Source organism: Salmo trutta, chromosome 24 (assembly GCF_901001165.1).
Source record: "Salmo trutta chromosome 24, fSalTru1.1, whole genome shotgun sequence".
NCBI lineage: Eukaryota > Metazoa > Chordata > Actinopteri > Salmoniformes > Salmonidae > Salmo > Salmo trutta.
In genome coordinates this window covers 29761302-29779757 of record NC_042980.1, presented here as the reverse complement: position 1 = coordinate 29779757, position 18456 = coordinate 29761302, and the positions used below count along the sequence as shown (strand labels likewise).

Below are 18456 nucleotides of genomic sequence, written 5' to 3'. Positions count from 1 at the left end.
AGGCTGTGTAAGGGCTATTTGACCAACAAGGAGAGTGATGGAGTGCTGCATCACATAACCTGGCCTCCACAATCATCCGACCTCAACCCAATTGAGATGGTTTGGGATGAATTAGACCGCAGAGTGTAGGACAAGCAGCCAACAAGTGCTCAACATATGTGGGAACTCCTTCAAGACTGTTGGAAAAGCATTCCTCATGAAGCTGGTTGAGAGAATGCCAAGAGTGTGGAAAGCTGTCATCAAGGCAAAGGGTGGCTACTTTTAAGAATCTGAAATATGTATATATTTTTTGATTTGTTTAACACTTTTTTGGTTACGACATGATTCTATATCTGTTTTTTCATAGTTCTGATGTCTTTACGATCATTCTACAATGTAGAAAATAGTAAAAATAAAGAAAAACCCTTCAATGAGTAGGTGTGTCCAAACTTTTGACTGGTGCTGTATATTTGCAAACACTTCTAAAAAAAACGGTTATTGCTTTGTCGTTATGGGGTACTGTGTGTATATTCATCAGGGAAAAAACAATCGAATCAATTTCAGAACAAGGTCAAGGAGTATGAACACTTTTATGTTTTCACTTGTTTTTGAGAAACGTACCCCAAACAGCAAATCACTTCCTCATTGTGTAGTATGGGTTCCTGAAAAAACATGAACAAATGCTCTAAAAACACCCAAATACTGTACATCCTTTTAGAAATGTCAAAACTCTCAGTATGATTATATAGGTCTTTAGATGTTGTATAAATGACATTGTGTCATCTGCAACGTTATATTCCCTTTTGTGCTACTCAAGACCAATGTTCCCACTAAGCTGCACGCGGGCGCACAGCTCCCTGGGACTGCCGCTCAGCCCGTGCAAAGAAGCACAAGATTGAGCTTTGCTCAACTTTCTAGAGTTTTCCCCATTAGTTAACACTATCAACATGTCCCTTTACTGCGGGACCTGTGATCGAATCAACACAATATTACCCACTTTCAATGCAACATACCGAAAGAAAGTGAACTATGCAAGACTTAGTTTGCTAAACTAACTATGCAAGAGATTTTGTAGAAGGTATCTGAGTAGAATTCTATTGCATTGACAGGCACCACTCAGACCCGTAATCTACACAGACCAGTGTGCCATAACCAATCAGAGCTGCAGTAGGCCTATATGCAAATAGACGATTGCCATATATGGATCGGTGCCATTCACTTTGAACTGGACTGTTTTTACAGCATCAGCGGTCATGAGGAAATGCGCTTGTTTTGAGATCAAAGCGAGAGCTACGTTTAGCGACGTGTGCACATTTGTAAATGTGTTCATATCCTTAGCTAGTTAGTGAGTTATTAGCCCAGTTATTGATCATCTGTAGTCAGCAATGGGGGAGTGATTGCTTCCTACAAGAGTACAAAACATTTGCATTTCTAGACATCTTTGAAAATGAAGTCAGGTAAATAGCTTTTTTTGTCTTAAAGGGGCAGTGTTGTATTTTGAGACGGGCTTGAATAAGCTAAGTAGCCAATAGGCAGAGGGTAGCATAATTTATCTGATTCTCTGTAATAATGGTATGGGAATAATGATGGATTTTATTTTGTAAAGTGGTTTCTTGCATCAAACAACATTTTCAGTCACCTCCTTGTCTGAAGGACAAGTGGATAAACAGGTTCATGTCAAGCCCTGCCTACATTATGATCCACAGTAGCCTACTTGACCACTGTTAAAACTAACTTAAAGCTAGTGCAGCCTCAGTGTTCACAGTAAACGTGCACTCAAAGTTTTTAGTTTTTATTTTATTTTATTTCACCTTTATTTAACCAGGTAGGCCAGTTGAGAACAAGTTCTCATTTACAACTGCGACCTGGCCAAGATAAAGCAAAGCAGTGCGACAAAAACAACAACACAAAGTTGCACATGGGATAAACAAACGTACAGTCATTAGAAATAGAAAAGTCTATATACAGTGTGTGCAAATGAAGTAAGGAGGTCAGGCAATAAATAGGCCATAGTAGCGAAGTAATTACAATTTAGAAAATTAACACTGGAGTGATGATGTGCAAGTATAGGGTGCTGGGCCACCACAAGCAGCCAAAACAGCTTCAATGGGCCTTGACATAGATTCTAAAAGTGTCTGGAATTTCCTGTGTGGAAGCACCCCCTGTTTTCAGTATACTTTGTATCCCTCATTTACTCAAGTGTTTCATTTATTTTGGCAGCTACCTGTAGAATGGCCCGAGATGTATCCCTCAATTCACACCAAAATGGAATATAACGTTGCGGATAAAGTTTGGAATGACACAATTTCATGTGAACAGTACAACATCTAAAGACCTGCATCACTATACTGAGAGTGTGTCCGTTTCTAAAAGGATGTATTTGGGTGTATTTAGGCCTTTGTTAATGATATTTCAGGGGCTCATACTACACAATGAGGAAAAGTAAGTGATTTGCTGTTTGAGGTAAGTTTCTCAACAACAAGTGAAATCCCAAAAATGTGTCTGGACCCTTCGATAACATGTAATTTACATAACAAAATAGATATTTTAAAGTCTGCCTGGCTACCAACCCACTGCTTTATGTGTTTATGCATATGTATGTGTATGTGGGGCCAGTAACGTTATACTGCCTTACACAAATCTTTGATCTGTTGTAATGGCCAGGTGTAATATCTGATTCATGTGGTATTTAGTTTCCTGATGACAAACAAGCCACACAATCAGAATATCATGAAGTACCAAAAATGTCTGACTGTCTGGACAGAAAAATCATTTAAAGTCAGAAAATAATTGACATACTGTAGATACTGCACTTTGCCTTTATAGGGCAGTATAGTCAGGGGGTCCATTTCCTGCTGTGATCTGAGGCAGGGGACAGGGCAACGCTGTCAGAGATTACATCTGCTGAGGCTGGCCAGACGTGGGTTTGATCCCTGGACAGTCTGTCTGTCTGTCTGTCTCTCTCTGTCTGTCTGTCTGTCTGTCTGTCTGTCTGTCTGTCTGTCTGTCTGTCTGTCTGTCTGTCTGTCTGTCTGTCTGTCTGTCTGGTGGTGGCTCAGGGTTATCACTGCCTGGCACTACTCTATGAGACATGGTGTGACACTAACAGAACTTGTATAAGGCTATGCCACTGCTTAGTAGTGTTTATATCTATCGCTCAGAAGAAAATCTGCCTTAGTATTTACACATTTCAAATAATGTTCTTACGGTACTGTATATCCACATGATTCCTCTCTGCCATAAAGTACTTCCCCTCTCTCCCCCTGTCTGTTCCTAACCTGCTGTAAAGGCCTCTCTCTCTACCTTCTGTAAAGGCCTCTCTTCCCCTGTCTGTTCCTAACCTGCTGTAAAGGCCTCTCTCTCTACCTTCTGTAAAGGCCTCTCTTCCCTTGTCTGTTCCTAACCTGCTGTAAAGGCCTCTCTCTCTACCTTCTGTAAAGGCCTCTCTTCCCCTGTCTGTTCCTAACCTGCTGTAAAGGCCTCTCTCCCTCTGTCTGTTCCTAACCTGCTGTAAAGGCCTCTCTCCCTCTGTCTGTTCCTAACCTGCTGTAAAGGCCTCTCTCCCTCTGTCTGTTCCTAACCTGCTGTAAAGGCCTCTCTACCTGTCTGTTCCTAACCTGCTGTAAAGGCCTCTCTCTCCCTCTGTCTGTTCCTAACCTGCTGTAAAGGCCTCTCTCCCTCTGTCTGTTCCTAACCTGCTGTAAAGGCCTCTCTCCCTCTGTCTGTTCCTAACCTGCTGTAAAGGCCTCTCTCCCTCTGTCTGTTCCTAACCTGCTGTAAAGGCCTCTCTCTACCTGTCTGTTCCTAACCTGCTGTAAAGGCCTCTCTCCCTCTGTCTGTTCCTAACCTGCTGTAAAGGCCTCTCTCCCTCTGTCTGTTCTTAACCTGCTGTAAAGTTCTCTCTCTCCCTGTCTGTTCTTAATCTGCTGTAAAGTTCTGTCTCTCCCTGTCTGTTCTTAACCTGCTGTAAAGGCCACGACCAGCACGCCCCTAGTGTGGGGGAGGAAAGGTCACTGACGCTTGGCCAGACTCTGGACCTGTCAGTGGGGGAGAGGTTGGGTCAGAGACAGGGGGAGAGAGGGGTAGAGGTCAAAGCCACCTGGGGCTTAGAGAGAGGGGGAGAGACCGGGGGAAAGAGGGGGGAGAGACCGGGAGAAAGAGGGGGGAGAGACCGGGGGAAAGAGGGGGGAGAGACCGGGAGAAAGAGGGGGGAGAGACCGGGGGAAAGAGGGGGGAGAGACCGGGAGAAAGAGGGGAGAGAGACCGGGGGAAAGAGGGGGGAGAGACCGGGGGAAAGAGGGGGGAGAGACCGGGGGAAAGAGGGGGGAGAGACCGGGAGAAAGAGGGGGGAGAGACCGGGGGAAAGAGGGGGGAGAGACCGGGAGAAAGAGGGGGGAGAGACCGGGGGAAAGAGGGGGGAGAGACCGGGGGAAAGAGGGGGGAGAGACCGGGGGAAAGTGGGGCTACAGTGAGAGACTAAATAAGTACTATGTAGACAAAAGTATGTGGACACCCCTTCAAATTAGTGGATTCAGCTATTTCAGCCACACCCGTTGCTGACAGGTGTATAAAATCGAGCACACAGCCGTACAATCTCCATAGACAAACATTGGCAGTAGAATGGCCTCACTGAAGAGCACAGTGACTTTCAATGTGGCACCGTCATAGGATGCCACCTTTCCAACAAGTCAGTTCACCAAATGTCTGCCCTGTTAGAGCTACCCTGGTCAACTGTAAGTGCTGTTACTGTGATGTGGAAACGGCTAGGAGCAACAACAGCTCAGCTGCGAAGTGGTAGGTCACACAAGCTCATAGAAGGGGACCCCCGAGTTCCAAACTGCCTCTGGAAGCAACGTTCTTTTGAATACATCTCTGTTCTATGAAGCGCATGGATATGTCCCATTATGAAATCTTCCCTCAGTCTCTCACCCACTCAATGTTCAGATGTCCTCAGCCCATGCAGCTTGGGGTTGTCATTCAGTAGTAGCTGATGATGATTTATCTGTGGTGCAGGCCTGAGAGGTTCACAGCTGCATCCACAGCTGCTCAGCAATCAGCCAGACAACATCACACTACAGCTGTGATCAGAACAACACCAGAAATTAATTATTCTTCCAACTTTCCCCAATACTTTATATAGTCTATTGTAACTTGGCGTGCCAGAAAAGTTAAACTGCAGACATGAACAATTTATTCATCTATAATAGGCGTCCACGACCATATCGGAAACTTCTGTTTTGTTTCTATTTATTTGTCAAATCTAAGAGTAGGGTTACCTGTAGATGTTGCTAATGCAGCACCTTTGCTGTTTCTGCTGTCGTGTACAGTGTACCCTTTAAACTATGTCTGTCTGGGTTCCTGCTGACTCTGGCATTTCAGGGAGCCCTGCTTGTCTGAGGAATTACTGAGTTCCCAGTTGACTGCTATCCTGATGTGACCCACAAGTAAGAGTTTACTAAGAAGAAGACAGAGACACATTACTCTGGTCCCTCTGGCTCTGGTTTAAACTCTGGTTTAAACTCTGTTCATCCATTATATTAAGGGTAGAGGAGAAACACCACATGTTTATGCTAATGTTCGAGCACCTTACCTGAATTAAAACATCCTTACACATTAATCTCTCTCTCTCTGGCATTAAATGCCTTTGTGTTTCCACCTAGAACACCTACAGTATACTTTCCCCCTCTCTCACTTTCTCTCTCCATCCTTTCCTTCCTCTTTTCCTCTGTCTGTAGTAGATTTCACAGTTGGATTAGTCTTGGTGATGTGTAGCGATTATAATGCTGTGTCAGCCCTAAACGAGGGCCTGCTCATTGTTCCAACAGTCACACAGTAGTTATTAAGCCTCCACACTGCCTGGTCTGCCGTGGGGAGTCCAGAGCGTCAGGGGGAGTAGACGATAATACCTCAGTCCCACATCACCTGACCTCAACACAGCTACATTGCCTCTTATTTACCGTAGTTGGAACCTTCTTCTGACCACAAAGGGTGTTTCTCAGTATGCATACTACCGCGCTCCACACTCATTCTCTGAGTTCCTTCTCCGAGGACGTTCTTTTGAGTATGTTCTTGTGAGGATGAGAATACGAAGAACGCATAAAATTGTACATTTGAGAAGCACTGCACACTCCCATGCTACTGCATTGCCTTTGACCAATACAGACTAAACAAGATACAGTGCCTTCAGAAAGTATTCATACCCCTTTACTTTTTCCATGTTTTGTTGTGTTACAGCCTGATTTTAAAATGTATTAAATTGAGATTTTACCCCATAATGTCAAAGTGGAATTTTGTTTGTAGAACATTTTCGAAATTAATAAAAAATGTAAAGCTGAAATGTCTTGAGTCAGTAAGTATTCCACTCCATTGTTATGGCAAGCTTAAATAAATTCCAGAGTAAAACTGTTCTTAACAAATCACATAAGTTCATGGACTCATTCTGTGTTCAATAATAGTGGTTAACAGGATTTTTGATTGACTACCCCATCTCTGTACCCCACATATACAATTATATTTAAAGTCCCTCAATCAAGTAGTGAATTGTAAGCGCATATTCAACCACAAAGACCAGGGAGGTTTTTCAATGGCTCGCAAAGAATGGCGCCGATTGGTAGATCTGTTAAAAAAAAATCAAAAAGCAGACACTGAATATCCCTTTGAGCATGGTGAAGATATTAATTAGGCTTTGGATGGTGTATCAATACACCCAGTCACTACAAAGATACAGTAGTCCTTCCTAACTCAGTTGCCGGAGAGGAAGGAAACTGCTCAGGGATTTCACCATGAGGCCAATGGAGATTTTAAAACAGTTACAGAGTTTAATGGTTGCGATCGGAGAAAACTGAGGACGAATCAACAACATTGTAGTTATTCCACAGTACTAGCCTAAATGGCAGAGTGAAAAGAAGGAAGCCTGTACAGAATATAAATATTCCAAAACATGCATCCTGTTTGCAACAAGGCACTTAAGTAATACTGCAAAAGATGTGGCAAAGAAATTTACTTTTTGTCCTGAATACAAAGCGTTATGTTTGGGGGAAATCCAACATATCACTGAGTACCACTCTTCATATTTTCAAGCAAGGTGGTGTCTGCATCATGTTATGGGTATGCTTGTCATCGGCAAGGATTAGGGAGATTTGGGGATAAAAAGAAACGGAATACAGCTAAGCACAGGCAAAATCCTAGAGGTGTCACGTCCTGACCAGTAAAGAGGTTATTTGTTATTGTAGTTTGGTCAGGACGTGGCAGGGGGGGTGTTTGTTTTATGTGGTTCGGGGTTTGTTGATATATGTGTTTATGTAGAGGGGTGTTTGTTTAGAGTATTCCGGGGTTTTGGTTATCTTCTATGTTGTGTATTTCTATGCTCTATCTATGTTGTGTATTTCTTTGTGTTGGCCTGGTATGGCTCTCAATCAGGAACAGCTGTACATCGTTGTTGCTGATTGAGAGTCATACTTAGGTAGCCCTGTTTTCACCTGTCCCTTGTGGGAAGTTGTTGTTGCACTGCTGTGTTAGCCTGCAATACTGTTAGTTCGTACGTTTTCTTGTTTTGTTTCTTACATGTCTCTAATAAAAGATAAAATGAGCACTCAACCCGCTGCGCCTTGGTCCAGTATATACGACAACCGTTACAAGAGGAAAACCTGGTTCAGTCTTCTTTCCAACAGACACTGGGAGACAAATTCACCTTTCAACAGGACAAAAGCCAAAAATGCAAGACCAAATATACACTGGAGTTGCTTACCAAGACAACATTGAATTTTCCTGAGTGGCCTAGTTAGTTTTTTACTTAAATCGGTTTGAAAATCTATGGCAAGACTTGAAAGATAAAGTATGTTGCCTGACTACTCAATGTGAATGTGCAACTTTTCATTCTGAAGACGGAGTTCATTTTCTCTCGCTTCTGCTCAAAACCAGCCTCCATTGCTTTAAATACGTTCTTTGTCGTTTTTTACATAGTTGTGTAATATTAGGGGGCGCAGACAGACATGGCAGCTCTGCTTCTAGCTCCTAAGCAATTTTGCACCATTTGTTTTGGGGGGGGGGGGGGTTATTTCTTACATTATTAGCCCAGAACGTTTTTTTGTGTTGTTACATACAGCCCAAAATAACTTTCGGATATCATATCCTATTCATCTATTGCTGTATACAGGGCATTTAGAAAGTATTCAGCCCCCTTCTCTTTTTCCAAATGTTGTTACGTTATAGCCTTATTCTAAAATTGATTACATTTATTGTTTTACTCATCAATCTACACACAATACCTCATTATGACAAAGCAAAAACAGTTTTTTAGAAATCAGACCCTTTGATATGAGACTCAAAATTGAGCTCAGGTGCATCCTGTTTCCATTGATCATCCTTGAGATGTTTCTACAACTTGATTGGAGTCCACCTGTGGTAAATTCAATTGATTGGACATGAGTTGTAAAGGCACACACCTGGCTATATAAGGTTCCAAAGTTGACAGTGTATGTCAGAGCCAAAACCAAGCCATGAGGTTGAAGGAATTGTCTGTAGAGCTCCGAGACAGGATTGTGTCGAGGCACAGATCTGGGGAAGGGTACCAAAAAATGTCTGCAGCATTGAAGGTCTCTAAGAACACAGTGGCCTTCATCATTTTTAAATGGAAGAAATTTGGAACCACCAAGACTCCTCCTAGAGCTGGCCGCCCGGCCAAACTGAGCAATCGGGGGAGAAGGGCCTTGGTCAGGGATGTGACCAAGAACCCAATGGTCACTCTGACAAAGCTCCAGAGTTCCTCTGTGGAGATGGGAGAACCTTCCAGAAAGACAACCATCTCTGCATCACTCCACCAATCAGGCCTTTATGGTAGAGTGGCCAGACGGAAGCCACTCCTCAGTAAAATACACACGACAGTCCGCTTGAAGACCTAAAGGACTCTCAGACCATGAGAAACAAGATTCTCTGGTCTGATGGAACCAAGATTGAACTCTTTGGCCTGAATGCCAAGCTCCACGTTTGGCACCATCCCTATGGTGAAGCATTGTGGTGGCAGCATCATGCTGTGGGGATGTTTTTCAGCGGCAGGGACTGGGAGACTAGTCAGGATCAAGGGAAAGATGAATGGAGCAAAGCTCCCCATCCAACCTGACAGAGCTTGAGAGGATCTGCAGAGAAGAATGGGAGAAACTCCCCAAATACAGGTGTGCCAAGCTTGTAGCATCATACCCAAGAAGCCTCGAGGCTGTAATCGCTGCCAAAGGTGCTTCAACAAAGTACTGAGCATTTCGCTACACCCGCAATAGCATCGGCTAAATATGTGTATGGAACCAATACAATTTGATTTGATTAGATTTTGATTTAATTTACGTCAATAATCCTGGGAACATTCAGATGCATGCTTCGAAATGTGTGCAAATGAAGAACGCATCTGAGAACTGCCCTTCATTCTCCGTTTTAAATTCTTTGTTTTCGACTCATACTCATTCCGTGCTTCAATTTGCGTGCTCGGAGCATGGTAATATACATATTGAGAAACACCCAAGGTTTAGATTGTGGTCACAGAGACAGTTATAGGAGAGCAGACTGTATATGGTGCCTTTAGTCCCTTTAATATCAAACAAACCTTTTGAATTCAGGAACAAAAGTCTTATTATTGCAACAACAACAAAAAATATTGAAAGGAAAACATTAACCCAAAAGTATTGAGAGCAAAATAAAAAATATTACAAGGAAATAATTTTGTAAGGCAAGAACAAAATTAATTATAAATTAATTCCCAAAAATGATATCATGCGATGAAACACTGCAAAGTTTTGGCACATTCGTTCCGTGTAGGCAGGGTTTTGAGGAGGCATAGATGATGTGTCTCAGTTGGTCAACTTGTTTTGAAGTGACGTTTTTTTACTTTTCCATTTCGGATAAAACGGCTCAGTGGCTAGTTGCTACTAGCTAGCTAACCCACTGGGACTGACTAGCCCGGCTAGGTATCGTTACCTTTACAACAAGGAGGCCATTGGGAAACACCCTTAGGTAAGTGCCTTTTGTGTCTTGTAATTTCACATTTAAAACATGCATTAAAAGAATTATCTAGCTAACTAGCATAGTTATATAATTTATATCACAGCCAGCAAGCAAGATAGGATGCACTGAATTTACTCTCAAGAAATGCACTACAGGCCCTTCTCATGACTCCAGAGCTGTATGGCCTTGGGTTTGCGAGAGCTATGGCACTACTATCTGAAGCTTTTCATTAGAGTACACATTAGCGTGTGCATGTACTATAAACAATTTTCTTTTGCATTTGTTTCTTTTTTTGTGACCTGGCTCGCACACTGGCTGTGTGTGTGTGTCCGCCTGTCTGTCCTGTCTGCCTGCCTGTCTGTCTCTCTGTCTGACATCTTCACAGAGTAGTGAGCACATGTAGGAGCAGCTCATCCTCATGGAGTTCATCTAAACCATCTGATAGTAGGTATCCTATATTAGGTAGGCCTACTACTACTTGGATAGATAGGAGGTGGAGGTTGCAAGCATAGAGGTAGATCATGTCTACATTATCTAACTCTATGGTTGCAAGTCATTACAAGTCATTACTTGGTACTGATTCTCATCATAGGGAGTACCATTATGACTTTGACCTAAAAGTAATGTTACCGTGTGAGTTGCATCCCGATTCTCCACCCTTCTCCCAAAGTGTGCACTTGCACACTTTCTTGCATTGATTTATCAATGCTGGAAACTCCCTCCTGCCAATGCTTACACCCCATCGTATGCTTTTAAATCCATGACGAGAAGTGTGCAAGTGCACACTTGTGGAGAAGTGGGATATGCTCTCTGAACCACCTCTATGCCTAGCCCTGTAGCTGAATCCTACAGCAATATTCTGATTTAAGTGCTACTCTATGGCATGGTAGAGTTCACAGTAGAGTTCAAATTGAATTACACCGAGTGTACAAAACATTATGATAATGAGTTTCACCCCCTTTTGCCCTCAGAACAGCCTCAATTCGTCGGGGCATGGACAAGGTATCGAAAGCGTTCCACAGGGATGCTGGCCCATGTTGACTCCAATGTTTCCCACAGTTGTGTCAAGTTGGCTGGATGTCCTTTGTGTGGTTGACCATTCTTGATACACACAGGAAACTGTTTAGCATGAAAAACCCAGCAGCGCTGCAGTTCTTGACACACTCAAATAGGTGCACATGGCACCTACTACCATACCCCGTTCAAAGGCACTTAAATATTTTGTCTTGCCCATTCACCCTCTGAATGGCATACGCAATCTGTCTCCCTGTCTCAAGGCTTAAAACACTTCTTTAAACTTTCTTCTACACTGATTGAAGTGGATTTAACAAGTGACATCAGTAATGGATCATAGCTTTCACCTGGATTCCCCTGGTCAGTTTATGTCATTGAACGAGTGTTCCTAATGTTTTGTAGACTCAGTGTATTTTCTTATTGTTGTCCCATCCTCCACCACTGAGTTCACCACTAAGTGACATTTTGTTTGATGCAAGGCAAGTTTGTTTGCATACATTAGTAAATATTGTCACTTGTCAACACTACAGAGACTCTGTAAGGGGGCTGATATCTATGATATGGACTCCCTTACCAAAACAACTGGCTTCTGGCAAATGGTTGTGGCAAACATGGCAGCAAGCTCATATTTTCACATCCAAATTAGTTTGGTGGCAAACTGTTGCAGTAAATTTGAGTCAAGCTGATATTTTTGCATACAAATTAGTTTTAGGGAAAACTGTTGAGGTAAAATTGAGGCAACTTGTGAACTTCTAGCAAACAATTTTGGGAAACTTGTGGTGAACATTCTGTTTGCTGCAAACTCTATATGAAAATGAAAATTAGATCAGATTTTTCGTTACTGTTTGTTAACATTGAAATGTGGTATCTACATAAACCAAATCACATAACTTTAAATGAACTTACTTTGAGAAAAAACTTAAACATTCAATGTAGTAAATATACTTAACATGTATTCAATGTCTTAACAGATCAAAATAAAACTAATACAACTTGAAATCATCAGCATGTGTTACGCTGGTATAAAGGATTTGGAGACAGGCGCAGGAATACATCTGGGTTTTTAATACATAAACACGTATACAAAACACTGGGATGTACCCAAACAAAATAGCGATGGTAAACCTCGTAGAACGACACGGGACGAGACTCGTAATACACAATGCACAAACCGCGAAGCACAGGCTGAGACAATGCAAAAGTACTCATACGACCAACGGACATGCGAACAATAATCGACAGCCCAATGGGGAAACAAAGGGCACATTTATACAAATACAATCAGTGAGGAATTGGAACCAGGTGTGCGTAATGACACAGTTCAGTGCAGCCTAGAACTCCGGTGACGTCGACCTCCGGAACTGGTGAACATAATGAGCAGCAGTACCTGGGGGATCCGTGACAGCATGGTAATGAGGAAAAGAGCAAAGACTGGATATTTCCCCAATAAATTGTTTATTTAATATTTTTTGTAGCTACAACATTTACATGAGAGAAATGTGAACACTATGGGGATGATGACCTTAGCATGTTTAAAGGGGTAACTACAGAATTATTTGGTATTTCAAATTAATTGTTGTGATAGAATGAAAGCGTAGTAGAATGCGCTTCACCAACGACAACCGTGACAGAATCACCCACCAACTAAGGACCAAGCAGCGGAAGAAGGCTGGCAAGGACTGGGAGACCGGGAGGCACCCCCAAGAATTTTTTAGGGGGGGGCACAAGGGCTGTGTGACGGGGCAGGAGCTGCCCGCCAGTCAACAGTCGCCAGAGCTGCCCGCCAGTCAACAGTCGCCAGAGCTGCCCGCCAGTCAACAGTCGCCAGAGCTGCCCGCCAGTCAACAGTCGCCAGAGCTGCCCGCCAGTCAACAGTCGTCCGAGCTGCCCGCCAGTCAACAGTCGTCAGAGCTGCCCGCCAGTCAACAGTCGTCAGAGCTGCCCGCCAGTCAACAGTCGCCAGAGCTGCCCGCCAGTCAACAGTCGTCAGAGCTGCCCGCCAGTCAACAGTCGTCAGAGCTGCCCGCCAGTCAACAGTCGTCAGAGCTGCCCGCCAGTCAACAGTCGTCAGAGCTGCCCGCCAGTCAACAGTCGCCAGAGAGGTCAGACTGCACTGAACTGCCGGAGTGGCCAGACTGCGCTGAACTGCCGGAGTGGCCAGACTGCGCTGAACTGCCGGAGTGGCCAGACTGCGCTGAACTGCCGGAGTGGCCAGACTGCCCTGAACTGCCGGAGTGGCCAGACTGCCCTGAACTGCCGGAGTGGCCAGACTGCCCTGAACTGCCGGAGTGGCCAGACTGCCCTGAACTGCCGGAGTGGCCAGACTGCCCTGAACTGCCGGAGTGGCCAGACTGCCCAGACTGTCCCGAGTTGCCAGACTGTCCCGAGTTGCCAGACTGCCCAGACTGTCCCGAGTTGCCAGACTGCCCAGACTGTCCCGAGTTGCCAGACTGCCCAGACTGTCCCGAGTTGCCAGACTGCCCAGACTGTCCCGAGTTGCCAGACTGCCCAGACTGTCCCGAGTTGCCAGACTGCCCAGACTGTCCCGAGTTGCCAGACTGCCCAGACTGTCCCGAGTTGCCAGACTGCCCAGACTGTCCCGAGCTGCCAGACTGTCCCGAGCTGCCAGACTGCCCAGACTGTCCCGAGCTGCCAGACAACCCAGACTGTCCCGAGCTGCCAGACTGCCCAGACTGTCCCGAGCTGCCAGACTGCCCAGACAGCCTGGAACGGCCTGAGCCGGAGCCACCTCCAGAAATGGGTGGGTTGGGGAGGGGGGGGTGTAGCACAGTGCCGTCGTTGACGGCAGCCACCCTCCCTTCCCTCCCTTTAGTAAAGGGGAATTTTTCTTTTGGTGTTGCTTGGGGTTATTTTTTGTTAAGGTGCTTCCGGGGTAGCACCTTTAAGGGGGGGTACTGTCACGTCCTGGCCAGTATAAGGTTAATTGTTTTGTAGTTTGGTCAGGACGTGGCAGAGGGTATTTGTTTTATGTGGTTCAGGGTGGTGTGTTTTGTTAAAAGGGTGTTTGATTTAGTAATTCCGGGTTTTGGTTTATGTTTAGGTATTTCTATGTGGAGTCTAGTGAGTGTATGTCTATGTTTGGTTAATTGGGGTTGGGACTCTCAGTTGAAGGCAGGTGTTGTCTATCTGCCTTTGATTGAGAGTCCCATATAGTAGGGTGTGTTTGTGTTTGGTATTTGTGGGTGATTGTTCTGTGTTGAGCCTTATGCTTTGCCAGACTGTTTGTTGTTAGTTCGTTCATTTTCTTGGTTTGTTATTTTGGTGTTCATTTTGTACTTATTAAAACGTTGAGATGAGCATAAACATACCTGCTGCGTTTTGGTCCTCCTTCACCGACGACAACCGTGACAAAAATATAATTATATATTAATCATACAAATATATAAAGGTTTATGTGCAACAGTAGTTGAACTAAAGACAAACAATCCAGCAATTGGGTCATCCAAACAAGCCAGGATGTTTTTGAATGTAACTTACATCTCAATGTCATGCATGCAAGAAGCCTGGACCTGTCTGGTGCACACACATTTCTCTGTATTCAGTTTGATTGAAGGACTCAATCAGTTGTTTTGCCTTGTAACTGGTTGCTTCTAGAACAAGAGAAGTAACAACATTATCAAGATGAGCTAGCTACTACTAGTTTAAAGCAATGAAAGATGTAATTGTTAGAAATAATTCATGTATGGGCTACATTTGAGAATACATGCATTTGCTTACCTTATCAATGTTGAAGACATTACACTCATTTAACATACTCACTTGAGTGATTGCACCACAAACATATTTCTAGGGTGTTGATGCATCCTCCTCCCAGCCTCTTCCAACACCACGGGTAGGTAAAGGGTGTCCATATGCTAACGTGACGTTTTGCTTTGATGTCAAGTCAACTCATATTGTTGTTACCTTAGCAGTTGTGCTAGCTAATATGCTACTGAACCGTGACACTAGCATATTGACATGCATATTAGTATTAAGACAGCAACATATTCACAAAAAATGTGTTTAGGCAAATCATTAGTTAGCTAGCTGCCTATCACACAAATTGTGCAAAAATATGATAGCTAACGTTAGCTAGCTAAGTGCTTGCCAGTCAGTGGCTCTGACAGATTGCAACTGGTATCAACAAAATGTCTTTCACTCTATCCTATAAAGCATGACATTGCTAACTAGGCATGATTTAGCTAATAAAATGTTAAAGTTTATTAGAACGTTGAATTAATAAGTTAGACACCTTTGCTAGCTAGCTAGCTAGATAGCTTGGTTTCCATTTTCCAAAAGATGTTTCTAATCCCCCTGATTTGGTCATCAACGGTTACTGGTCTTGGAACTTGTTGCCACAGGTTTGCCACAGATTCAAATTGAATCTTGAACTTGTGGGAAGTGTGCCGCAACAAATTCATTTTTGTAAGGACTGGAATAAATCGGATTCTTCTGAGTTCCTGTTGTCAGAAAGTTACAAACAATATTTTTGGAAGAAAAGCCTTTTCTATATTAGCTTATTTGCTCCAGTCCAGACCTGACAGTGTGCCTTTCAACTAATCTATTTTGTGTTCCAACCCATAGGAGAAGGGAGTAGTTCAGCTGAATAACGTCATTTCTGTGTGCAGGGAAACCCAGCAGCTGCTCCAGCAGACGGCCCCCTCCTGTCTTCCAGATGCTACTGACCAAGCTGCCCTCCATCAGCCTTGTGGATGCTCTCCCATGGGACGCAAGGGCTGGAGTGGCACCAAAATGGCTGAAAAATGCCTTGATGCCCTAAACCCCCTTCTTCCAATGATCTGCACTTGTTAACTCCCCTTCATGGATTTAAGGCAATGGTTTACTACAACCATGGTTGGGGGGAGTTCCGCCATATTCCTTACACCACCAGTTCATTCCTTTTAAGTCCATGAGGGGATTGTATGAACGCATACTTGGGCTTAGGGGTAGAGGGTCGGCTTGTGTCCTGATTCTTCACCTTTCCTCCCAAAGTGTGCACTAGTTCAGTGTTCCTCATTCTTTGCCCTGAAGGACAGCAGTGTGTAAATTGTCATCCCTACCTGTGCTATAACACCTAATAGAACTGCAATAAGACCTTACTTTTGTAAATTGAGTGAATTAATGGTTGGTTGTGACAACATGGACTAAACCGGAGCATACCTTTATCGTGAATAATAAAAAACAGTAATTGAATTGTGACTAGTGCACTTATCGTTATTGTACATTGATAATGTGTGTTAGGTTTCCACCTATGCTAACCTTTTTGCATAATTTCTGCTCCTTTTTCACAGGCAGTTCTAGGTGGTGACCTGTCTCCGTATCTGAGAGAAGCAGAGGAGGAACATCACCTCGTCCCCAATAACACTTGGCAACAGCTAATGGGGATCCATAATAAATACAAATACAAATAGTACTAATATTTATAACTGTGTCGATGAGAAGAGGAGGGCAGACTTATCCATTGTCGCTGAACTGTGTTCAGTCATGTTTACAGTTCCAATTTGTTACCAGCCACTAGTCACATGTTCAATAAGCTATTCTGCAAGTAGAATTACAATACAGAAATGTTCTTGCTCTTTAGTGAAGTTCTGCCAATCTTATGTTGGAAACCATTATCAAGGAAAACGAGGTGAACACTTTGTGGAAATTGTAACCTGTTTCTTGAACACCATTGATTGTTCTAAGGACAGTAATAACTGTTACTTGTACCTGTAATAAAATAATTTGTGATGGTTAATTGTGAAGACTCATTGCTACGGCATGGATATGACAAATCAATGAACTAATTAAACACTATTATTTATCTGCTTATGCCAATGATTTTCAGTCGACATTAGCAAAGAAAAACTCTATATGCAATAATGCCCATGTCTTGCAGCTTTAACAGTATTGAGTCAAGCAACAGCTTTGTCAATTGTCTCACAAAGGACTAACTCAAAGAATGCTGAGGTTATCCCCATCTACTCTCACTTAAATTTGAACAAATACACAAAACTTGGAGCTATTGTTACTGGCCATATATGCATAGATGGATGTGTTTAGAAAAATATGTTTTCGGATTAGTTTATGTTGCACCGTAGCTATCTAGAAATGATCACATTAATTTGTGTGACTCAACTTTCTAGCTAGCTTCTTAGCCTGTTAGCTAGCAAACATAGTTAGGTGCCGAAGATAATATTTCAGGGGATACAATCAACACATCTAGCTTCTGGAATTAGCAATCAAGCAAACAAGTTGCTAGCAAGTTATCAGTGCGCACGGTAGCCTATCTAACATACCTACATGTAGCTAGGATGGTAACAAACTGGATCAATGGGTGAGGCTGACCTGTCACCCGAAAACCGGTTGACCAACAGAGATGCATCATTTTAGGCTCCCTCTTAATAACCCTACCTGGAATGAATGCTCGCCCAAACTTTTCAAACGCAAAAAAATGCAAAGAAAGCTAAGTGTAGGTTAACTTAATCAAAGATAGAAAATATTTCAGGCAAAGAGGGAAGTGTTTCATTGCAATTGCGCTATCATTGAAAAGGTTTCACAGATTCTTTTTTGTTCCGTTCATTTACAATTCATTTGTTCTTGCCTTTTCAAAATGATTTCCTTGCAATATTATTTATTTTGCTCTGAAAACTTTTGGGTTAATGTTTTGCTTTCAATATCATTATTTTTGTTTGCAATACTAAGAATTTTGTTCTCAACTTCAAAAGGTTTGCTTGATATTAAAGGCACAAAAGTAATTCCATAGCTGTAGATTAGATTTAAAAATAAATGTATGTGCTCTTTGAATCTGTGTTAAAAAGGTAAACAGCTTAAACACCCCTTATCTTAACCACATAAAACTTACTGGAGATCAGTGTCAAGGGACAACTTCCTACTCCGAGTCTACCATAAGACCACAATCCTGTAAGTGGAGGCAGATACGGAAACTAAGGAATAATAGTAATGTTCTGACAGCTTATATAGCCCTGCAACATTCTTTCTGTTAAGCTGGGCCGGTTCTCTTCCTCTCTCTCGCTGTAAACCTCTAAGGGAAAATGATTCCCCATCTGAATATGTTAGGTTTTCAGCTTCCATTAAACTGGGATCTTGTAGTTTGTCAACACAAAGTCATTTTTATCCAAACAGTGCTTAACTTTACTGAGTTCTAGCTTTGCAAAGGGTTGTAAACATTAGCTGTGGCTGCTTTACAGCGACAAGCCTTCCTGGGCTGCATGGCTGCAGTAAAAGAGATATCATTTATAACAGCTCTGTCTCTATCTGTCTCTGTAACACACATTGATCCAGCTGATCTGAGGTATAAATCACAACAACACTGTTTGCTGTCAGAGCTCAGATGGAGTTATAGCCGGGAGGTGTTGTATTTTCCCTCACACAACTTTCAGCAAGTTTAGTAGAGAAAAGTTAAAGATGTCAACATAGCCTTCACACATTTGAAGTGTGACTACAAAGTATTTTCTGATGGTGTTTTATTTA

General features: G+C 43.0%; 1 protein-coding gene across 3 annotated transcripts in view; it reads left to right on the top strand.

Moving 5' to 3' along the window:
- LOC115161067 (ephrin type-A receptor 6-like) overlaps window positions 1-18456 on the top strand; it is a 162075-nt gene that overhangs the window by 101262 nt on the left and 42357 nt on the right. Inside the window, exon 6 of one of the 3 annotated variants that reach the window (XM_029711780.1) lies at window positions 15612-16720. The exons of 1 other annotated variant lie outside the window; for it this stretch is intronic. In XM_029711780.1, the coding sequence (XP_029567640.1) occupies window positions 15612-15763 (152 nt within the window). In that variant the 3' untranslated portion in view covers window positions 15764-16720. Of the gene's footprint in view, window positions 1-15611; window positions 16721-18456 lie in introns of those variants that run through there. One more of the 3 variants, XM_029711781.1, reaches the window with a different exon arrangement.